A 25,661-nucleotide genomic window follows, 5' to 3' on the forward strand; every position below is an offset into this window, starting at 1 on the left:
TTTATATTGCAGAGATGCGGAGCGGCTCTCTACAGCGCTCGCATCTCTGCTGCACTTCTCTGGTCCCCTGCCTGCAATGTATCCTTTTGTGATGTGAAGTTCTCTAATGGCTATATTCACACGGGCAAATCTCGCGGACATTGCCTCTGACAGTGTTGCACTGGCAGAGTGCTAGGACCTCTTGGAAATGCGCCGTCTCATAGACGGCAATGCATTTCAGTGCGTTGTTCGCATAAAGAATAGACATGTCTATTCTTTCTGCGACACCGGAATTTTAATTTCCACGCCAGATGTTTCTGATGCGGAAATTCTGCTGTGTGAACAGTGTAGCAGAATCCCATTGAAATCAATGGGACTCTGCTGCTGTGGAATCTCCATGCAGAATTCCAATCTGGAATGCCGCAGGGAAATTCCCTTGTGTAAACATAGCCTTAGGGTTCATTGGTGTAAAGGAGTTTTCTGGGTTTTAACTTACCCATTTAAATTCCACCATGGAGATTCAGGATTCCGGACCTGCCGAAAAAATGAATTTCTGCCTAAATGTGATCTGAACAGAATTCCACCCAAAGAATAAACATGTTCTGAATTTACACAGCTGAATTCAAGTCAAAGGAGAACCTATTCACACCAGTACTATATTCCGGCGCAGAATTCAACTTGGAAATTCAGTAATGTGAATGTACCCTAAAAACGTTCATTAATTTGTTAGAATTCTGCGCGCGGATTGCAGAAATAGGGGGATATTTATCAAAGCTGTCTATGTCCCGCATCAATATAGACCAAACTACAGAGGGTTAGTCTGGTCTATTGTGCACCTAATTTATCAAAAGGCGCACAGCTCTTGATAAATTCTGTGCACGGACTTCGTGATCTATGCTTTAGACTGTATTTAGACCTGCTCCAACATGGTCTGACATTTCGGCGCACTTTCAGCCGATGCGACTTGTCGCTTTTGATAAATTCAGCACCAATGCATTTTCCAATGCATTTCCGTCTAAAATAGACTAGAATGCATCATGTTCTAAAAATCCTCTAGAGCAAAAGTCGCTAAAAAGTCGCACATATTTAGACTGCGACTTTCTGTGCGACAAATTTAGATGGGAAAAACCAGTCTAAATCCTTTGATAAATATCCTCCATAGACTTCTTCCACAATATATCTAGGTGGAGATTACATAGTGCAAACATAGCCTTAGACTGGGATTACACATAACTTTTTTTTTTTTTTTAAACAAGAAATCCAGCTCTACCGATAATTTTAAATTTTTTTTTTTGCTAGAAAAAAACACCACAAAAAACTGTGCCCACATTTCTCTTTTCTGTGGCTTTTTTGTCTATAAACAGTGTATATGAGTATAGGTATTTTCTCTTTGGTGTTTCTTCCCCTGCATATTTTTCATCAAGTCTTTCATCATGTGACTCAAGGATTTGTATTGATGAATTGTGGGGAGAAAACGCTGAAAAAATTGACAATATTAAATACAGATTGGCAAAAATGTTATGAAATAATGGCATGCCCTCAGCAAGTTGTGATTTTAGATATTTCCACTTAACATATTTCTGTGTATTTCTCATTGTAGGTCTTTGCCAACCTAGAGTGCCAGGAGTAGTGGGGGCCGAACCATTCTCGGCAAAAATGCGATATACCGGATCCGATGATCCCGACCATCCAAACCTTATTAAAGTAACTATTACTATGCCTCATATTGATGGTAAGTCAGCTTAGTAGCGGACACATTAAGAAGGTTTTTCTGTCTTATGTTTGATTATCTATATATATAAAACTCAACGTGTGTGTATGTATGTGTGTATGTATGTGTGTGTGTGTGTGTGTGTGTGTGTATGTGTGTGTGTGTGTATGTGTGTGTGTGTGTGTGTATGTGTGTGTGTGTGTATGTGTGTGTGTGTGTATGTGTGTGTGTGTGTGTGTATGTGTGTGTGTGTGTGTGTGTGTGTGTGTATGTATGTGTGTGTGTGTGTGTGTGTATATGTGTGTATGTTCCACAAAAACTTTCAAACGGCTAAAGATATTAACATGAAACTTGGCACACATGTTACTTATATGTCAACAACAAACATAGGATAGGTAATTTAACCCTTACTCACCCTCATTTGCCAGGGGCGGGGCTTATGTTTAAAGTCCCATGCAAGTCAATGGGAAATATATGTTGCTGCATAACTTCCAAACGGCTGGAGATATTTCGATGATACTTGGTCACATGTTACTTTATATGTCCACTTAAAATATAGGATAGTTAATTTAACCCTTAACTACCCCCATTTGTGAGGGTCGGGGTTTTTGTTTAAAGTCCCATGCAAATCAATGGGAAATGTATGTTCCCACATAACTTCTGCACGGCTAGAGATATTTCAATAACTGGTACACATATTACGGGTCGGGATAGGAGGTCGACATAGGAGGACGGGATAGGAGGACCGGTATAGGAGGACTGACATAGGAGGACCGACATAGGAGGACCGACATAGGAGGTCGGGATAGGAGGTCGAGATAGGAGGACGGGATAGGAGGACTGGATAGGAGGTTGGGATAGGAGTTCGGGATAGGAGGTCGAGATAAGAAGGACGGTATAGGGTGAAGGGAAAGGAGGACGGGATAGGAGGTCGGGATAGGAGGTCGGGATAGGAGGACGGGATAGGAGGACGGGATAGGAGGTCGAGATAGGAGGACGGAATAGGAGGTCGGGATAGGAGGTCGGGATAGGAGGACGGGATAGATGTACTGGATAGGAGGATGGGATAGGAGGACGGGAAAGGAGGACAGTAAAGGAGGACGGGAAAGGAGGTCGAGATATGAGGACGGGAAAGGAGGATGGGATAGGAGGACAGGATAGGAGGACGGGATAGGAGGATGGGATAGGAGGACGGGATAGGAGGACAGGATAGGAGGTCGGGATAGGAGGTCGGGATATGAGGATGGGATAGGAGGTCGGGATATGACAACAATATATGAGAACAGGATATGAAGGAAAAAACTTCCTCCTTTGTTTATTTTCCTCCCCAACAAGGATTAGGAAGGAAAAACCAGGCAACGCCGGGTACTCAGCTAGTTACCAAATAAAATAGATTCCTGCTAAATAAATGGACTAATCCAGATCCTGTAACTTCTTAAATTCACTGACAGAATAAAGCTACCATGAAAAATGTATACCCCCCCCCTTTTTAGGCCATAAAACTTGTAACAAATCACAAAAAATTCAGAGCAAAGTAATAAATAGAAGAAAAGTTGTAACCTAAGGGTCCAATGTATTATATTTTTTCTACTTTTGCATTTTTGCTTTTTTAGAGTATTTAGTAAAACACCTCATAGACACTTACATTTAACATGTTTTTTTAAATTTCAGGCATGCTTCCAGTCATCTCCTCTAGGGAACTTTCCAACTTTGAACTCACCCTGAGCCCCGATGGTACCCGGGCAGGAAACCACAAGTGTTCTAATCTTCTGGATTACAATGAAGTGAGAACGCGCTATGGGTTCTTGACTGATGCCACCAAGAACGTTAATGTAATAGGGGAGACCTCTCCTTATCAATATAGTACACAGCTCAGAGGGGCTAATGCACTGCGCTTCTACCGGAATCTTAACTTAGAGGCCTGCCTGTGGGAATTTACCAGCTACTATGACATGTCAGAGCTCCTGACTCAATGTGGGGGCACCATTGGCACAGATGGACAGGTAAGTTTAGTCCTAGTTATTGTTGTAGCTCTGTCTGTTAAGAATGTTGTCAATAGTTATGTTACCCTTTTGTTGCTTTAGGCAACACAAGCAAAATGTTTTTCCTTAAAAATATAAATTGATAGGATTGAAATTTTAGTGATGGGTTCAAAGCTTAGCCTATAACTCCACACAGAATAGCCATTGAAATCTAAATGACCTTTCCTAAAGTGTGACTTAAAAGAAGATCCTGAAAATATGAATTGTTTGGGGTTAGGAACATCTGGTGGTAAGATTCACTGGTCTACATGTTGGCAAATGGTAGATGGGTTCTTAGTACTCCTCCTTTCTGAACACTGTTGCTTTAAGTCTGGCATTTTAAGTTTCCACAACATCTGCATAATTTCTTTGCTATCTCTAAAGTTTGCGGAAGCTGGTGGCATTGGACATACATGTTATGGGAGTGGTTAGGATGGAACAAACATGTTGTGGGAGTAGATGGGATTGGACATACATGTTATGGGAGTGGTTAGGATGGGACAAACATGTTGTGGGAGTAGATGGGATTGGACATACATGTTATGGGAGTGGTTAGGATGGGACAAACATGTTGTGGGAGTAGATGGGATTGGACATACATGTTATGGGAGTGGTTAGGATGGGACAAACATGTTGTGGGAGTAGATGGGATTGGACATACATGTTATGGGAGTGGTTAGGATGGGACAAACATGTTGTGGGAGTAGATGGGATTGGACATACATGTTATGGGAGTGGTTAGGATGGGACAAACATGTTGTGGGAGTAGACGGGATTGGACACACATGTTGCGGGAGCAGGCAGGATGGGACAAATATGTTGTGGGATTGGGTTGGATTGAACAAACATGTTGGAGCTGGTTGGATTGGACACAGTTGTTGTAGGAGCTGACGGTATTGGAGACACATATGTAGTGGGAGCTGATGGATTGTACACACATGTTGTGGGATCGGGATGGATTGAACAAACATGTTGCGAGTTTGTATTGGATTGGACACATGTTGTAGGAGCTGACGGTATTGATCACATGTTGTAGGAGCTGATGGTATTGATCACATGTTGTAGGAGCTGACGGTATTGAACACATGTTGTAGGAGCTGACGGTATTGGACACACACGTTGCAGGAGCGGGATATATTAGTCAGAAATTCAGCAGGAGCAGAATTAAGAAAACAGTCCCATGCAGGGCTTTAGTCTGTACCTCCTTGCAGAACTTAAAAGGGAAAACCAGGTCTTTCCATAGAATCTGCCTCCAGTCTAGCGATGCCAATCCGATAGTGGTTTAGAGAACTCACATTTCCGGATGTAACATTTGTTTGATCAAACTTCCAATGTAGAATGTAGAAGGTCTTTGTTTAATCTTTACCATAGGCAGTAAGCAGTTGCTCTTTTAGTCTTTCAACTATGTAAAACATCAAAGACCCCCTGATGCTTTGTAGAGATGGCGTCTTGATGTATCTTTAGCTGTACAACTCAGATTGGAGGAAATACATTAAAGAAAATGCCATTTAAAGGTATGAATCCAACCTCTGAAGACTGCCAATTCTGTGTCACATTTAGATCTGCCGGGTGACTTTTTGCAAATGTCACTTAGCACCTTGTAAAATACCCTTATTATAGTCCGGTAAATCTGCGTGCAAAATACATTTGATATGCAGAATATATAGAGAGAACTGAGCCCAAGCCAATTATTCACAGCATTTGTGGCCCACTGATGGGCTCCACTATTGTACTGGGGACAGAATTAGGTTTCTATAGGATTTATTTTTTTGTACAGATGATGCGCAAATTGAATTGTTATTTATTTTGCTATGAAATGTCGTTATGGAATGTTGCAGATTTTTACGTAATACACAATTACACTGCCATGTTATTAGAGTGGTATTCCCCTCTGGATATTTATAGCATATCTGCCTCCTAATCCCACACCTAGGCCAGAGTCACACTGCGTAAAATTTCACAATTTAAAATTTCACACTTTGTAATCGATACTAAAAAACAGCCAATCACGGACAGAAATGCACAAGTAAAATAAAATATACTAAAATAAAATAGGCAAAATTTTATGAAGTGTGAACCCGGCCTACAAGGGATACTCCGCTGAAAACATCATATCCCCTATCCAAATCTACACTGCGCCATCCCTGTCATTTGGTTACTAGCTGTCACACCCCCTCCCATAGACATGAATGGAAGGGGCGTGGCATGATGTCACGAACGTGGAAGCTCCAAGCTTCCTTGTTTTGGACCATGCTGCCAGGCCGGAGATCACGGGGTCCCCAGCAGCGGGTCCCCTGCGATTAGACATCTTATCCCCTATCCTTTGGATAGGGGATGAGAGGTTTTTAGCGGAGTACCCCTTTAAGATTCAGGCTAGTCTGCAACTGCGTGTAGTGGTTTGAAAGCTGGAAACAGCCAAGCCCCTGGCTCAGTGAAAAACAACTTATCCCCTATCCACAGGATAACTATCTGATTGCGGGGAGTCCGACTGCCGTGATCCACCATGATCTACTGAACAGGACCCCGGCTCTCTGAGAGAAACACGTGCTGCAGCCAGCACACGCTCAATTCACTGTAAGATGCCCGAGTACAACACTCGCTATCATAGAGCGTCCCATTTAGGAGATCACAGAGGTTCTAAGCAGTCGAACCCGACACAATTAGACACTTATCCCCTATACCCTGGGTAGGCAACCTTTTGGTAGTGCTGTGCCCAATTTTTTTTCGATGTTACTTGCTGTGTCGGCAATATGGATGTGGCTTGTTGTGGGTGTGGCTTTCTGCGTGTGAGGTTTGTGGGGTGTGGCTTGTCACAGGGTGGGTTTTTCCAGAATTGTCCCTATTTATTGTTCCTTACAGTGAGGACAACCATTTTAACTCAGACCTATATAATACAGACCACAGATTCAGTCCCCACCATATACAGACTCCAGAATCAGACCCACCACAATACAGACCTCAGAATCAGACCCACCACAATACAGACTCCAGAATCAGACCCACCACAATACAGACAGACACCAGAATCAGACCCCACCACAATAACGACCTCAGAATCAGACCCCACCACAATACAGACCCCAGAATCAGACCTCACCACAATACAGACCCCAGAATCAGACCCCACCACAATACAGACCTCAGAATCAGACCCACCACAATACAGACTCCAGAATCAGTCCTCACCATAATACATACCCCAGAATCAGACCCCACCATAATACAGACCCCAGAATCAGACCCCACCACAATACAGACAGACACCAGAATCAGACCCCACCACAATAACGACCTCAGAATCAGACCCCACCACAATACAGACCCCAGAATCAGACCTCACCACAATACAGACCCCAGAATCAGACCTCACCACAATACAGACCCCAGAATCAGACCTCACCATAATACAGACCCCAGAATCAGACCTCACCATAATACAGACCACAGAATCACCACCCACCATAATACATACCCCAGAATCAGACCCCACTATAACACAGACCTCAGAATCAGTCCCCACCATAATGCAGACCCCAGAATCAGACCCCACCATAATACAGACACCAGAATCAGACCCCACTATAACACAGACCCCAGAATCAGACCCCACCATAATACAGACACCAGAATCAGACCCCACCATAATACAGACCCCAGAATCAGACCCCACCATAATACAAACCCCAGAATCAGTCCCCACCATAATACAGACCCCAGAATCACCACCCACCATAATACAGACCCCAGAATCAGTCCTCATCATAATACAGACCCCAGAATCAGACCCCACCACAATACAGACACCAGAATCAGACTCCACCATAATACAGACCCCAGAATCAGACCCCACCATAATACAGACCCCAGAATCAGACCCCACCGTAATACAGACTCCAGAATCAGACTCCACCATAATACAGACCCCAGAATCAGACTCCACCATAATACAGACCCTAGAATCAGACCCGACCATAATACAGACCCCAGCATCAGAACCCACCAAAATACAGACCCCAGAATCAGACCCCACCATAATACAGACCTCAGAATCACCACCCACCATAATACATACCCCAGAATCACCACCCACCATAATACAGACCCCAGAATCACCACCCACCATAATACAGACCCCAGAATCAGCCCCCACCATAATACAGACCCCAGAATCACCACCCACCATAATACAGACCCCAGAATCAGCCCCCACCATAATACAGACCCCAGAATCACCACCCACTATAATACAGACCCCAGAATCAGATCCCACCATAATACAGACCTCAGAATTAGACCCCACCATGATACCGACCCCAGAATCAGACTCCACCATAATACAGACCCCAGAATCAGACCCCACTATAACACAGACCTCAGAATCAGACCTCACCATAATACAGACCTCAGAATCAGACACCACCATAATACAGACCCCCCCCCCCCCCAATAATACAGGCCCCAGGATCAGACTCCACTATAACACAGACCCCAGAATCAGACCTCACCATAATACAGACCTCAGAATCAGACACCACCATAATATAGACCCCAGTATCAGACACCACCATAATACAGACCCCCCCCCCCAATAATACAGGCCCCAGGAGCAGACCCCAGTCGGTCGTGTTGCGCAATAATATACATACAGTTACATTAACTGACTCACAAATACGGTTGGCGTCGTCCTCTTTCCTTCTGTTCTCCTTCTGACTCAGACCACCATGACGACTTCTTCCAGCCAAAACCCATCACTGCAGCATCTGCAGGACAAACATCTTAATTTCTGCATTTTTCCAGTGCAGTTCCCAGAAGTTCAGAATTCGGTGGAGTTTATTCCATTCCAAACAGTGTTACGAAGCAGGCTACGTTTCAGCGACCTGTCTTCGCCTTTGTCGAGTATGAGAGGTGACTAAATGTAGCCTGCTCTGTAACACTGTTTGGAATGGAATAGACTCCACTGAATTCTGCAATGTATACTTTGTTTTGCTGCGATTTCCCTTGGATATAGGCAGCTAGCTAGGTAGGTAGGTAGCAGAGTAGGTAGGTAGGTAGCTAAGCAGGTAGGTGGGTAAGTAGAGATGGAGGTAAGTTCATAGGTAGGTAGCAAGGCAGCTAAGTAGGTAGCCAGGTAGGTAAGTGGGTAGCTATGTAGGTAGGTAGCTGGGGAGCTAGATAGGTAGGTAGCAAGTAGGTAGCTAGGTAATTAGGTTGCTATGTAGGTAGGTAGCCAAGTGGCTAAGTAGGTGGGTAGGTAGCCAGGAAAGTAATAATGTAGGTAGCCAAGTAGGGAAGTAGCGAGGCAGCTAATTAGGTAGGTTGCCAGGCTGCGTTCTTCTCCCACTACAGTGCAGGCGCCGATGAGTGACATAATCAGCGCCCGCACTGCATGTGGGCAGAGGTCACAGGTCTTAGCTGTGTGTGCGTGTGTGCACACAGCTAAAAGCGGCACTCGCTCACCTGAGGATGCGGGACAAGTGTCCCGGATCCCCATTAGCAGAGTGAGCGTATCTGCCAGACAGGCCCCCTCTCCACCCGAGGCCCCGCATGCCACTCAAAAGCACTCCGCGTGCCGTGAGTGGCATGCGTGCCAGGGGTTGCCGACCCCTGCCCCATACTGTGGATAGGGGATAAGTTACTTTCACCTGATCACCAATTAAATGCAGTTTGCAGAACTCTCAATTGGAGAGATTTGTCAAAACCTGTCCAGAGGAAAAGTTGCTGAGTTTCCCATAGCAACCAATCAGATCGCTTCTTTTATTTTTCAGAGGCCTTTTCAAAAATGAAAGAAGCGATCTTGGCAACTCAGCAACTTTTCCTTTGGACAGGTTTTGACAAATCTCCCCCATTGATACTACGCTGCTCATATATTGACACCCCAACACCAACTTTTTTTTGCGTTTGTTTAGAATAGGAATAAGTTTAGGTTCACACAGTGTATTTTTCAGACAAATTGCGATGTATGTCAAAGTTATGTCTGTAAAACGTGTTTAATTCTTTTCTGTGGGAATACGCACCATCGTTCACACAGCGCAGCACACTATTTTTGTAGATAAGAGACATGTTACTGTGCATATTACTGTGTGAGAAATGTGTTGAGAAGCCAGATTAGTACTATTGACTTAGACTTAGGGCAAAGGCTGTCCGGGCATGATGGGAGCTGTAGTTTTGCAACCACTAGAGACACACTATTTGGAAAACACTTTGGTAAAAGGTACAGTAATTTCATTAGAAACTGTTTTGTGGGTGCATAGTCATACCTGGAATTATTTGCTCTATTCGTTGCTGGACCATCTTGTGTAGTTTTATGCCAAACATAGAGTCTACTTTAAAGGGGTTATCCAGGAATAGAAAAACAGAGATCATCTCTTTCAAAAAAAACATGCACTGTCTGTCTCCAGGTTGGGTGTGGTTCTGCAGCTCAGTTCCCTTGAAATGAATGGAGCCAAGTTGTAATAGCACACCCAACCTGGAGACAGACAGGGCACAGTTTTTGAAAGGAATTAGCTTAGTGTGGTGACCCAGTACAGGAGTTGCACCCCTGTACCCTTGCTGCCCTGTCAGGCAGACTCAATTCAGTGACCCCTTGGGCCCCCTGTACCTATGTTCCATGAATAGTGTTCAATGTCTATAATTAATTTAAAGTGTATATAGTGTTATGTACCTTTAAGTAATGTTGCTATGCATTGTAACCAAGGAAGGTACCAGTGACCATGTGACCTACAAAGTAACCTATGGGACCCCTCCAGAGTCTACCCCATATAAGCCCTGGGAGGAGCTAGCTAGTTGAGTCTTATTGGAGCTACAGTGAGGTCTAGTCCAGAGAGAAGAGTGTCTAGTGTCCTGAGGAGGCCTAAAGCCTACCACGCAGCCACGCATCCGCAAGTCTACTGCCCCACAGGTGAACGTCAAAACCTTGTAAGCTTCAAACGGGTGAAGTCTGTCTAGTCAGTCCCAGTCTAGTCAATCCCAGTCAAGTCAGTCAAGATTTATCTGTGTCAAGTCAGCGTGGCCCTGCAGCAAATTGTCCAAATCCACTACAAGTCCCAGAGAGCCCTGAGGTCTCTGAAGTCACTGGTCACCTCCTTGAGCCTGGCTAAGCTGTTAAGACTGTTAAACCTGTCTCACTCAGTAAAGCTGTCTTTGTTCCGTAACTTGGCATTGGAGTTATTATTGCCCCCGTGCCTAGCCCAGGATCCAGCGGTATACCTTCAGGTGGTGAAGAGGTTAAACCACATCCTGGCATCACAAACACAAGGAGTTAATGCCATCTGCCCCTAGGGTAATTCCATCAGCCCTCATCACACCCTCACCACATTAGTTTTTCTATTCCTGGATAACCCCTTTAAAGAATACAGTGGTCCCTCAACATACGATGGTAATCCGTTCCAAATGGACAATCGTATGTTGAGGGATCCGTGCAATGTAAAGTATAGGACAGTGGTCTACAACCTGCGGACCTCCAGCTGTTGCAAAACTACAACACCCAGCATGCCCGGACAGCCAACGGCTGTCCGGGCATGCTGGGAATTGTAGTTTTGCAACATCTGAAGGTCCGCAGGTTGAAGACCACTGGTATTGGAGGTTATACTCACGTGACCCCGCCGCTCCGGGCTGTCACCACTTGTCACTGCTGCCCCGACGTCCCCGACGCTCCGGCAATGCCTCTGCTTCCCCGACATCCTCGCTCTCCGTCGCCACCGTCACGTCGTTACGCAGGCCACTCCTATTGAATGACGGGACGGCGTGCGCAGCGACGTGATGACGACGATGAAGAGCGCCGACGATGCAGGGATCCCGAAGAGGACGCGCCGGAGCCCCGAGGAAAGGTAAGTGATCGTTAGCGAACCACACGGGGCACCGTAAACGGCTATCCAGTGGCACCTGAAGCAGTCTGCGCTGCCGGATAGCCATTTATGCGATGGCCCCGACATACAAAAGCATCGTATGTTGATGCTGCCTTCAACATGCGATGGCCTCTGAGAGGCCATCGTATGTTGAAATGATCGTATGTCGGGGCCATCGTAGGTCGGGGGGTCACTGTACTTGTCATCAAACCATATTTTCTAAAGTAACTCAGATTATATTCCCTAACTACTCCTAACACCCCACCTGCCCTTCAAAATGTTTTCTGAGCTTTTAAAAAGCTGTGTATCATACCTTTCCCCTTGCTCACATTGTTTGAGCTCCCAGCAGGAGAAAGTGGGCGTTCCCCAGGAGGTGCAGCGTCACTGAAGCCATGCCCCGCATGCACTTCCTGAGTTTAGTCTCCTGCCAGACCGGGAGGAGACCAAACTAACTGTTTCACTTGTGCAGGGAACAGAATACCTAGTGGAAGGGAACAGCCACCTAGTGGAAATTGTTTTTTCAATCACATTAAAAACATTTAAAGATTGAGAATTTTAACAGCAAGTAAATAGCAAAGTGTCTTATAATTACATAAGGACCAATATATTAAACGTTTCGTTTTGTGACAGGTACTCTTTAACAGAATTTGCATCACCCATTATAATTGTATCTTATAAATGGACCATATTCAAGACAAACAGTGAAACTAATAGAAAACAAAATATTCTGTGGTCATTGAATTCAAGTAATACTACGCTTTTTTGGTGTTTTTGTTTTATTCATTTGTCCAAACAAAACATAATTTCTGGCAAATGTACCTGCCATGTTGTTCTTCGTGCCCTCAGGGTAAAATAGCTGTCTTCCAATTCACAGGTTAGAGATAGTGAGTTAATGTTTCTATGGTATCTACCTCTGACCCCAGTGTCCAAAGTTTATTTTTTTACTCTTGTCCGGGGCGACGCTGTGTAAATACACTGATAACACGCTTTATGTGAAAACCAAAAGTCAATGGATTGCTCCATTATTGTCAGAAGTAATATGACTTGTTTCTAGTACAGATGGCCATAAGATAGCGAGGGTTTGGCCAACCATTCACATGTACACTGAACTCAGCTGAGCATACATGTGTTCTGAATAGGAAGAGAGGAGAATGCTACTCCCAGACTTCTCAACAAATGTGAGGGGCAGGTATAATCCAACAAGCCTGATCTTTTGCTGCTCTAATGGCCATTGTCAGCAGACCACTATTCACATTAGATGATTGACTATTCCTTCTGAATTCTTCTGTGTACGGCCAGGGCTCAAGTCCTGCAGGAAACCATGGGAATGGAGTTGCTGCACTTTTTCCACAGCAGGAACACTGTTTCCAATAGCAGGTTTCCTGCAGGACCGGCCCTTGAGTGGAAATCTTGTTTGAGTTCCAGCACTTTTTTTCCCAGGACTTTACCCCTGTGTACGGACATCTTAAAAAGTTCCTGTCACGTTAAAAAAAAAAAAAAAAAAAAAAAAAAAAAAACTTTTGATATGTCACACAGACAAAAGTTTTAATCAGGCGGGTCTCAATGCTGTGCCGGGAGAAGCGCGTGGCTAAGCCCTTCACTCTATGGCTTGCTGCCTTTTTGGCCTCACTGCGCCATTGTATGTAAATAGAGCTTGTCTCCTGCAACAAGATGGAGATCGTAACGAGCAGAGGAGAGAAGTGCTCAGCCACTCGCTTCTCCAAGCTCGATATAATGATTGGTGGGGGCCTGAAGAACCAGACCCTGACCGATCAAAACTTTTGTCATGTCTGTTTTGAAAGTGAGGACTAGAGATGAGTGAAGTTACAGTGATTTGATTCGTGACGAACCTCACGGCTCAGCGTTTGCGGACTTTATCCTGCATAAATTAGTTCAGCTTTCAGGTGCTCCGGTGGGCTGGAGACTCTTTCCTAGGACTGTTTCCACCTTTTCCAGCCCACCGGACCAACTGAAAGCTGAACCCATTTATGCAGGCTAAAATCATCAAACGCTGAGCCGCGAGGTTCGTGACGAATCAAATCACTGTAACTTCGCTCATCTCTAGTGAGGACCATTTCTAAAACTGCCATGTAGTGGTATGTATACATTTCTTAGGAGGGGCTGATCACATTGACCCCCCCCCCCCCCCCCTGTTCCAGAGGTACGGGGTGTTTTATTTCCAACTGACAGATTCCTGAATTCATCAGATGGGTGTGCGCTGAAGGTATGGGTGGGTCGGGGCATGAACAACCTACATACGTGCAGTACCCGCTCCTATTGCTCTCTTCTGCTGTAGTCAGCAAGATCTTACAGGTCTATGTCAGAAGACAGCCATGGGTGCATTTACTGCACGGATGTAATATTTTCACGTCCCCGGCCCGATAAGCCCACCCATACCTGCAGCACATTATCATTATGCACACCTATCTGACTAATTCAGGTATCTGTCAGATGGAAATAAAACACCCCATAACTTTAGTACGGGTGGGGGGGGGGGGGCTGTTGTGGCGGATCGACAGACCATAAAAAGGTGTGTAACCAAGGAATCTATACATGACCACAGGTCCTCTTTAAGATGCAATGCATACTTTGTGGCAATTTGTGGGGCCCAGATACAGATCTAGCATTGGGGGTGCGGGTGGTTTAGGTTACACCTTTATAATATATATCCCTTCTGCTAAAAATAGACAGAATAGTGAAGTATTTGACGTGGAGCGTTCAGACTGGGTACATGATCCATCTGTGCTGCACTTTGTCCCCTCCTGTCTTCCGGCTGGTTAAGCCTTTTATCAGAGGTGTTAAATGTGCAGTGAATGGCGCACTGTGCGCAGAGCCGGGTGCTTACTCACCTTTCTGATGATAACAGAAGAAGAATGATACAAGTTCCGGAACCTTATATCCTGAGGTTTTCCTAACATGTTGTTTTTAGGCTGTAACCAAAGTGCAGATGAATGTGTATATCCTACCTGCTGCCAAATGCTGTGTCCCTCAGACCGGCTTCACTTTTATAAATAATAAATGAATGGTGCAGCTCACAATTAATCCCGAACGAGGTTGTTTTGGGTATACACTTACAGTATACCCTAGGTGTTTAATAAGAACTTAAATAAATTGCAAAAGAGATACCCAAACCTCAAGGTCAGTCCCAGAATTCACTGGTACATGACAAAAAAGTGTTTTAGAGACCGTGCTTCAATAACATATAAAAATGTTTCATTAAAAAATTAAACATACAATATATAAATGTAGTATCCTCTCACAGGGCCCTTGTCGGAGGAAGACTGATACAATAGTTAAGTTTACATATACAATATTGCTAGACAATAGATGCACTGCTGAAGATATAATTGGCATATATCGCAGATCCAAAATATATTGTGCGGTGTCCCGGTACCGGATTGCATCCGTTACCTTGTAGTGAGGTCCCCAAAGTCAGAGTCCCTAGCTACCAGTGGGGCCCTCATCAATAGTTTGCCCCTTGTCACCCCTTTAATAGTTAAAATTATTCAGATTTAATGTGTAAATATGTAAATAAAGTGTACTTTGCTGTAGTCTCGCAGGACCTGCGGGTCACGTGATGCATTCCAAAACTCTATGGTTTATGGTTCAAGGACCTTTGGAGGAAGTCAGGTGATCGCCCACCATGCATTGTAACTGTGAGTGACAGCTGAAATGGACCAATCCAAAACGGCCCTGCCCCTGCCCATATAAGGGAGCGGCGGCCATTAATCTTTCTCTTTCCTCGTGGGCTGCTGATAGAGGAGGATCTGCGCAGCTGTCGTCAGCAGTGACTAGGCCTAAGCCTTGCGGCAACGGACATCTTCCAAAACTGTGAGTTACCTCAATCCCTGTTGAGTCTGCAAGATCACTGGACCTAAACAGACCCCTAAATCCGGAACGGATCTCTGCATCAATCCTAATTCTGCTAGTCATTGGATAAGCTAATGGTCCTCAGCATCTGTCAATCACTGCTGTATCACATAGAGACTGTATTGCTAAGACTGTTGCTGTTAATTGGATGTACCGCAAGTACCTCAGTAAAGTTTATGCAAGTTCAAGTTCATCCTTATTGTGGACCTTCATTCATTTAAGCACTCACCTATCGTTTCTGGGAAGGGTGGCGATAGGCCGAAGATTTACCTCAGCGTATTAACCCTCACCCTGGTGTCACGAGTGACATGGGTTAAATTAACCCCTCATATACCGAAGCTACACTGCACCCCCAAGGCCCTACCACAATTGGTAGTATTGTGCCCAGAGTCCTAGATCTATAGGGTTAGCGTGGAATATTCATATGATAGAGCAAAGTATGCTTAAAGGGGTACTCCGCTGCTCAGCGTTTGGAACAAACGGTTTCGAATGCTGGAGTCGGGAGCTTGTGAGGTCATAGCCTCGCCCCCTCATGATGTCACGCCCCGCCCCCCTCAATGCAAGTCTATGGGAGGGGCGTGGGCGGGGCTAGGACCTCACGAGCTCCCGACTCCAGCATTCGAAACAGTTTGTTCCAAACGCTGAGCAGCGGAGTACCCATTTAAGATGGAATTCAAACAGTCTTTTCACCTGTATTAGAATTCTAGTTACTCCGTGGAGCTTTGTTATGGATGCCGGAAGGTACTCACACAGACGAGGTAAGCGCAAGCTGTTAATGGAGCACTGGCGTGCGCTCTTGCAGCCGTGGAGCTCAGTTGTAAATACCAGCAGGTACTTCCACAGACGAGGTCAGCGCAGGTTGTCAGAGGAGCTCTGGCGCGCGCTCTTGCGGCTGGTCCGGATGGCTCAGGACCCAGTAGATGCCGCACAATCTCTCCGGTGGACACTTTAAGAGCCCGCAAGCTGGAAACCTCGTGGAGATGGCGTCTGACGTTAGTGGTAGGCTGGACAGGTGAATATTGCTGGATGATAAATGGACAGGCACGGACCAGTGAATCGCAATTCAGGCTGCAGCAATGCGTCTCCTGCACTGTAACTAGACATGTTTCAGGTTACTTAGGATTAATTGATGGACCCTTTCTACAGTAGTAGTGCTGTACAAAAAGGGATTGTTCAACATATTTATAGGTGCACGGTCTCAGATAGTAGATTCTCCGCAATACCTGGCATGAATTAACATGGGAGTATAATAGCTGTGAGTATAAATTCTGGTATGGATGAGCTTATAATAGCTTTGTATAACGGCTAGTCATCCATATTCACACCTTATACAGGGTGTTCACATAAATAGACGTCAAGTTTGACCATACATGAAATATCACACAGACCATCTTTATATAAAACAAAATGCTATACTTGTTTGCATTGAAAGAGATGATACAGGTTTGAAATGTGAATAAAATCAGAAATAAATAAAAATAAAATAAAAATACAAGTAAAAACAAATAATAATGAAAATAAATATAAAAATACTAATAGAAATAAAAATAAAATTAAAAATAAAAGGCAACGAACATTTCATCCCCTACAGAAATCCAAACAGTTCAAAATTGGAATTTAACCCTCTGGGCTCCAAAGTGTCAAACTCAAAGATTTTTTTACTTTCTGCTCTAGACATTTTGATCATATAGCTCCCTCCTCCAATCTTTCTTAATAATCTGAAAACCAATAAATGTCAAATTAGTTAAGTTCTGCTTATGTTCTGTAATAAAATTGGGCTGACAATGGATGTTTCAGATTTGCATTTTTTTTATATTATTAAAGTGTTCTGATATTCTGATTTCTGAAGCTCTTTTAGTACGTCCAATATACAGTTTTTTACATCCACATTCTATTATATACTATACTCCTTTGATATTACAAGTAATTAAATCATCGATTTTCCATCTAAGGGAATTACCGTAGTTTGTGAAAAGACTTCTGCAATTTTCTTAGGGCCTTTTATTTTACCACAATTTGAACAAGATCCACATCTTAGAAACCCCTTTGTGCTCATCCATGTTTCATTTTTTTGTGTTAGTTACTGGAGGTTTTATGGAAGGGGCAACAGAAATCCCTAGATTAGGTGCCTTAGTGAACAGTATTGATGGACGAGCAGGTAACATCGGGTATCTAAGTTGCTGTTTACTCAGATTAATAATAGATGTGGATGGTGCTCCTAATTGATTGTGCCAATTTTTAACGGAGGTTGAAATTGTGTTTCAATTTCTATTTCGTATGCATGTCCTCTTTTTTCGGGGGTTCCTACCATTTCTGTTATAGTCAATTGTGTCGGAACTGAATGGATTTCTACTGGCATTATCTGAGTTCTCTGTATGGGTTTTGATAATTGGACTGGTTTGTCTGTTTGTGTATCCCTGTACGGAGATTGGTTGTAATGTCTCTTCTAATATGGCCGATTTCAGTATGTGTGGTGGTTTGGATAGAATTTCTGCTGTGGAGTGTATGGGACATTTCTTTTTCCTCCCTGGGAATTGGGTTTTTGGATGTTGATCCTCCTTCAAAAAAAAATTCTCGCTTAGAGGTGCATATCTTTTTTGGGTCGCTATAGGATATGTTCCTGACGTGTTGGTAGTTTGGGATCTAGCAGTTTTTTTACTGTCTGCCATAGTAAATTTTTTGGTTTTCCTATTAGTAATTTCTACCTCAAACTTGTCCAATTTTTTACAGACAAATTCCTGTTGTTTCATATATTCAGGGTTTTGGTCAAATTTATCAAGGTCCATTTTTAGCTTATTAATTTCTAAGTCTAGAATTTGTATCAATTCTTGTCTAGGTTCCAGGACCAACTTGATGTCCCATTTTGCATTATAACCTTCACTTTCCAGGTCCCCTGCTGGTGTCTTATACAGACTTAAAGGAAATCTGTCAGTAGTATCATCTGCACTAAACCGGTTACACAGGCTTGTAGTGCGGGTGATGCTGATTAAAACGGTACTCTCATTGTGTAGATTCGCCCAGCCATTCCCCCACAAATTGTGTTTTTCCATATATACTAATTAGGGCCTTGGGGCATGGGCGAAGCTCTTATCCGAGCTTTGGGCACCTTGACATCATCTTCACCGGGCGCCCGCTGTGCCCGCCTCATCAATATTCAAAAACCCCCTCCCTGCTCCTTCAGCCGTGTTATAGTACTGAGCATGCGCCGCAGAAACAGCATTCCCTTCGGCTTCACAGCTGCAGACATCGTTGCACAGTAAGCGGCGCATGCACAATACTATAGCACGGCCGAAGGGACATGAAGCATCTTAGTTATGAGGATAGATTAAAAGAATTAAAACAAATTGTGTTTTTCCATATATACTAATGAGGGCCTTGGGGCATGGGCGGAGCTCTTATCCAAGCTTTGGGCACCTTGACGTTATCTTCGCCGGGCGCCCGCTGTGCCCGGCTCGTCAATATTCTTAAACCCTCTCCCTGCTCCTTCAGCCGTGTTATAATACTGCGCATGCGCCGTAGAAGCAGCGTTCCCTTCAGCTTCACAGCTGCAGACATCGTTGCACAAGTTGCATGCGCAATACTATAGTTGCATGCGCAATACTATAGCAAGGCCGAAGGGACATGAAACATCTTAGTTATGAGGATAGATTAAAAGAATTAAATTTGTTGCCAGATTAAAAGAATTAAATACATTTAGACTTGAGAAGAAACGTTTAGGCTGTATTCACACATCTCTTCTCATTCACATGCAGCTGAAAAAGTCTGTGCATAACAATGGGTCTGATCCCCATGTGGATCCACTGGAACCTCTGCAATAGAAAATAGTAATAGAAAAAGAGAGTAAAATATACATCCTGAACCCAGGGCCATCTTTAATTTTGATTGGACCCTGGGCAAGCAATATTTTTTCAGCACTGGACTATTCCTTTAATGGGGTAAAAAGATGTGCACCTACCCCACTTTTCATAAATACCCCCAAAGGTTTCTAAAGGTTTTTTTTTTGTTTATTCTTTTGCAGGTCTTGAATCTTGTGCAGTCCTATGTAACGCTGCGGGTGCCCTTGTATGTGTCCTACGTGTTTCACTCACCTGTGGGTGTTGGCGGGTGGCAGCACTTTGATCTCCACTCTGAGCTACGTCTAACATTTGTGTACGATACCGCCATCTTGTGGAAGGATGGTATCGGGAGCCCTCCGGAAGCTGAATTACAAGGTAGAAATTTATTTTATTGTATTTTGTTCTTTCTTGCCCGGTTTTCCAGTCTTTAAGTATTCACTTCAGTGCAGTCAACACGTTGCATACAAAACCTTTGGCTGTCCGGGCATGCTGGGAGTTGTAGTTTTGCAACAGCTGGAGACACACACACACACACACATATATATATATATTGTTTTAAAGCAAGTTTGATAGAGAAGAACATCTGTTGTATGTTCTCATACCCCTTACTGTCTGATATCACAGCATTGAGTTATAAGAGCAGTGTTTCCCAGCCCGTGTGCCTCCAGCTGTTACAAAACTACAACACCCAGCATGCCCGGACAGCCTTTGGCTGTCCGGGCATGCTGGTAGTTGTAGTTTTGCAACAGCTGGAGGCGTCCTAGTTGGGAAACACTGTATTAGATTCCCTGTTAAAATATTACTAGCTGTAACTAATGAAAACTGAGCTAAATCTGAAAGATTCAATATTGAAGAAGATTAGCATTGCAGATGTTAAATGGTAGATAATATAAATGTAAATCAATATATAATGAATACAGAAGCTGTCGCCTACGCTCCAGAATTTTGTATACGCATTTTAAAGATGCTATTGACAACAGTGACATCTGCTGGTTAAAACAGGTTGTTACTACTTAATAACTTTATAAAAACAAGATGCAGAGTCCAATGCAGCATAGTTGCTCAAAAACCTGGATTTATTCCTTAAATGGGCACTGTCATTAAAACTTATTTTTGCTATCGCACTCCTTATGGTAAATAAAAAATACTTTGTTTAAAAAAATTAAATTAAAAATGGATTTTTTTATGTTTTATTTGTGTTTAAACAAAGCTGCCACTAGGTGTCTGCCTATTTGTCCAGAGCACATTTCCCTCCATCTCTTGCACAGACTTTGGACTCCTGCTGGCCTGGCAGAAGACCAAAATCAGGAAATGCAGTCTGGAGTGCTGAGGGGGGGGGGTGCAGCCTTAGCCAATCATAGCTCATTTCACATTGAACTGCTCTAGGCTGTGTGTAGCAGAGTGAGGGAAAAAGTTCTCCCCTGTATGGCTTCAGATGATGTCACGCCTGCTGGGGAATGAATTATAAAATTTAACAAGATCATGACAGGTACTCTTTAAATGGCAAACACATCAGAACAATGGATCAGGATATGACGTGGATATGATGTGTTTCAGGTGTCTTGCACCCTTAGTCGTACGACCGAGGGCGCAAGACACCTAAAACACCTCATATCTTGTTAAAGTTTTTGAGCAATCATTCTGTGTTGGACTCTGCAGCTTGTTCTTATACTACTGTATAATGGTGTTGTCCTACACCTCTCATGTAGCAGCCTGCCCAGTCTAGGTGAGTCCTTCTTCTACGAAAGTGGCACAAGATATTTAGGGGGTGCAGGAGCTTTAAAGAGTTAATACAGAATGAGTTAAAAACAGATGATTTCTTCAATAAACAGCACCACACCTGTCTTCAGGTTGTATGTGGTATTGCAGCTCAGTTCCATTGAAGTGAATGGAGCCAAGTTGTAATATCGATGATCCATATTAGACCAATATATGGAGGGCTAATCCAAACAATATACCAAAAGATCACCGTGGTGATCCACTAATTTCCTAAATTTACCATATGTTAAGAAAAAATGTTTATTGTTTCATATTAATTCACACACAAAAAAAGAAAGATTAAAAAATCAGGGTGTCTCTCTTTCCAGAAATATTTGGTGCAAAGAGTACTACCAGGACTCAATAGTATTGCAGTATGCACCTGCAGTGTGCCATACTGAGGGAAAGGACACCACTGTGTTTTAAAATCAAATTCTAGCCCCCCTCGACATGTTTCGCCGTACACACGGCTTTGTCAAGAGGTAACAGGGCTATAAGCAAAAAACGCCAATGCGGGGGTTTATATCACCTCCCATCTAGACGTCATTGTGCAGGAAGTACCTCATCCTTATTGGTGGAGCGCCCATCCCACCAATCAGTGCAAATATCTTTTGATTGACTGCTCAATCGTCCTATCTCACTCCTGTTGTTCCAACCTATCATCGCTGTTGTTGCTGTCGAAGGCGACCTCGTCATGTGACTTATGACGTGCCTGCGCCATGACCCCTGCGCCAAAACTTCATCGCATTTCCCATTGTCTGCGCAGTGAACCCTGCGCTACAACTCGTATCCACCGGCTGTCTCTGCGTAGGTTATTGCGCATGCGTGGTTGCCTGATTCTCATGGGCAAACATCTCTCAAGTACGGGTGCGCAGTATATCCTGCGCACACACTTAGTAAATTTCTCATCCTCCCGGCGTGTATTGTTGTTTCCAACAGGATGAGATGCGCAGTATAACCTGCGCGAGTTCTTAGTTATTCAAACCCCCAGTGTGCGGGCGAAAATTATCCTTGGGATTATCTTGGATTCTTTAATAAACTGCTATGACCACTGATAGGAAAATATATGCTGGATATATTGACATATGATATAATCATGTATATATAGCGCACTATGCGAGGTATTTATAGGGGAACAATTTACAATAGCCCTAAAGTAATACATCTGGATGATATTAGGGGTCAGAGCTACTTAAATAGAAAACGTCTGATATTGTATGTACAATTAGATAGGTAAAATTTCTCAATAACTCAATATTAATGTCAATGCTCCCTAAATTTCTCCATGACCTCATTAGTTCACTATTGATTAGAATAGGGATACAAGGTCCAATATTTAAGAAAATAGGACCGCAGCAGTCGAGTACTTCCCCTACAACAACCAATTGGCATGTGTGATTGTTATAGTAACCTTCAAACTTATGAATAATACGGCAGGTAAATTCTTCAAATAAATGCTGAGAAGGTAAAACCTTCATTCAGGCCACTCGGGCTCAGTGATTTGAGTCTTTGAATCCATCTTGCCTCCTCACGAAGTAATTTCCTATCCAGGTTCCCTCGTCTTGGGCCTAACGTCATTTTGATTAATCCCCAGAATTTAAGGGTCCGAATATCACCTCTATGTATTTCCCTCACATGTCTTGCCAGTGGTGTATCCGCACCAGTGCGGATAGTACCAAAGTGTTGGGAGATACGTCTCCTTAATTCTTGTGTGGTTTTCCCCACATATAATTTGGTACATCCACACTGGGCGATATACACCACTCCTCTGGTTTGGCAATTGATGAAATCACGAATGATGTATTTCCGGTTGTCCACCGGATTAATGAACTCCTTTGTTCTCGGCAGAAAAACACAGTGCATGGGGATGGCACTGAGGCACTTTTTCAACAATTTGTCAACACACTTAATACTAATGATATTGGAATGCTTTTCACTTCAGAAATTCACAGCACCACGATTAATTTCTTAGATTTACAGATCACCCTGGAACCTGGAGGCAGCGTCCAGACACAGATATACAGGAAGCCCACTTCTACAAACAGCTTCCTTGAGTGGGGCAGTTTCCATCCTAGCCCTCTCAAGAGAGGGATTCCTGTAGGCCAATACCTACGTGCCAAAAGAAATTGCTCGACTCATGAGGCATTCCTTCAAGAATGCAAAATACTGTATGGAAAATTCATCAAGAGGGGATACCCGAAAAAAGTGCTCCACAGAGCATTTGCCAGGGCACGTGATACCCCCAGACAGGAATTATTGAGGAGTAAACCAATGAATCCCATTGGTAGGACTGTACGGTGTATTGGGACATATGATGAAAACAATCATCAAGTCATACAGATATTACGCCAGTTCTGGTCTATTTTGGAAGCTGATGAAGATCTGAAAGAAGTCATTGCGCCGTTCCCTTCAGTCACATATAGAAGGGGCAAGAACATTCGTGAACATTTAGTTCACAGCCTATTCTATGAGAAACCTGAAGGGACTTGGCTACAATCTCCCGTGAAGGGGTCTCACCCATGTGGGAATTGTTCATTTTGTGTTTTTCTGCCGAGAACAAAGGAGTTCATTAATCCGGTGGACAACCGGAAATACATCATTCGCGATTTCATCAATTGCCAAACCAGAGGAGTGGTGTATATCGCCCAGTGTGGATGTACCAAATTATATGTGGGGAAAACCACACAAGAATTAAGGAGACGTATCTCCCAACACTTGAGTACTATCCGCACTGGTGCGGATACACCACTGGCAAGACATGTGAGGGAAATGCATAGAGGTGATATTCGGACCCTTAAGTTCTGGGGATTAATCAAAATGACGTTAGGCCCAAGACGAGGGAACCTGGATAGGAAATTACTTCGTGAGGAGGCAAGATGGATTCAAAGACTCAAATCACTGAGCCCGAGTGGCCTGAATGAAGGTTTTACCTTCTCAGCATTTATTTGAAGAATTTACCTGCCGTATTATTCATAAATTTGAAGGTTACTATAACAATCACACATGCCAATTGGTTGTTGTAGGGGAAGTACTCGACTGCTGCGGTCCTATTTTCTTAAATATTGGACCTTGTATCCCTATTCTAATCAATAGTGAACTAATGAGGTCATGGAGAAATTTAGGGAGCATTGACATTAATATTGAGTTATTGAGAAATTTTACCTATCTAATTGTACATACAATATCAGACGTTTTCTATTTAAGTAGCTCTGACCCCTAATATCATCGCATATGACCAATTGGTTTAAAAGTGTCCCTGCTATATGATGATAGCTGTGAACCATCCTTGAGCTAATGATTAGTCCTTCAATATAGGGTCCTACAATAATTGAGATAATACTTACCGGTTGGAGGATGCCTGGATTTGGAGGTACATTCCATTATTCTGCTAAAAAGGAAAAATGAAGTTAAAATGAAGGTAGAGGGAAGAGAAGAACAGTGATTGAATTATGAGAAGGAGAAAAGGAATAATACAATATCAATTGATAACCACTAATCCCCATGTGGATGCAATAGGATACTTGCTCATATGGAATGTTGTTAAATTATACTTTTATCATGAACAACATAATTAGTGTATATCCTATAATAAACAATGCCCTGTTGATCATATCAGTATATAATAGAGCCTAACATCATCCAGATGTATTACTTTAGGGCTATTGTAAATTGTTCCCCTATAAATACCTTGCATAGTGCGCTATATATACATGATTATATCATATGTCAAAATATCCAGCATATATTTTCCTATCAGTGGTCATAGCAGTTTATTAAAGAATCCAAGATAATCCCAAGGATAATTCTCGCCCGCACACTGGGGGTTTGAATAACTAAGAACTCGCGCAGGTTATACTGCGCATCTCACCCTGTTGGAAACAACAATACACGCCGGGAGGATGAGAAATTTACTAAGCGTGTGCGCAGGATATACTGCGCACCCGTACTTGAGAGATGTTTGCCCATGAGAATCAGGCAACCACGCATGCGCAATAACCCACGCAGAGACAGCCGGTGTATACGAGTTGTAGCGCAGGGTTCAATGCGCAGACAATGGGAAATGCGATGAAGTTTTGGCACAGGGGTCATGGCGCAGGCACGTCATAAGTCACATGACGAGGTCGCCTTCGACGCTGATCAACAACAGCGATGATAGGTTGGAACAACAGGAGTGAGATAGGACGATTGAGCAGTCATTCAAAAGATATTTGCACTGATTGGTGGGATGGGCGCTCCACCAATAAGGATGAGGTACTTCCTGCACAATGACGTCTAGATGGGAGGTGATATAAACCCCCGCATTGGCGTTTTTTGCTTATAGCCCTGTTACCTCTTGACAAAGCCGTGTGTACGGCGAAACATGTCGAGGGGGGCTAGAATTTGATTTTAAAACACAGTGGTGTCCTTTCCCTCAGTATGGCACACTGCAGGTGCATACTGCAATACTATTGAGTCCTGGTAGTACTCTTTGCACCAAATATTTCTGGAAAGAGAGACACCCTGATTTTTTAATCTTTCTTTTTTTGTGTGTGAATTAATATGAAACAATAAACATTTTTTCTTAATATATGGTAAATTTAGGGAATTAGTGGATCACCATGGTGATCTTTTGGTAAGTTGTAATATCGCACACAACCTGAGG

At 43.4% G+C, this 25,661-nt stretch overlaps 1 protein-coding gene across 1 annotated transcript in view; it reads left to right on the forward strand.

The window, feature by feature from the left end:
• Positions 1–25,661, forward strand: part of FREM2 (FRAS1 related extracellular matrix 2) — a 241,715-nt gene that overhangs the window by 200,199 nt on the left and 15,855 nt on the right. The window contains exons 15-17 of the mRNA XM_056561961.1: positions 1,580–1,711; positions 3,362–3,693; positions 19,444–19,636. Coding sequence (XP_056417936.1) covers positions 1,580–1,711; positions 3,362–3,693; positions 19,444–19,636 — 657 coding nt within the window. The remainder of the gene's footprint in view (positions 1–1,579; positions 1,712–3,361; positions 3,694–19,443; positions 19,637–25,661) is intronic.

The sequence above is a fragment of the Hyla sarda genome, chromosome 2 (genome assembly GCF_029499605.1).
Source record: "Hyla sarda isolate aHylSar1 chromosome 2, aHylSar1.hap1, whole genome shotgun sequence".
NCBI classification, from domain to species: domain Eukaryota; kingdom Metazoa; phylum Chordata; class Amphibia; order Anura; family Hylidae; genus Hyla; species Hyla sarda.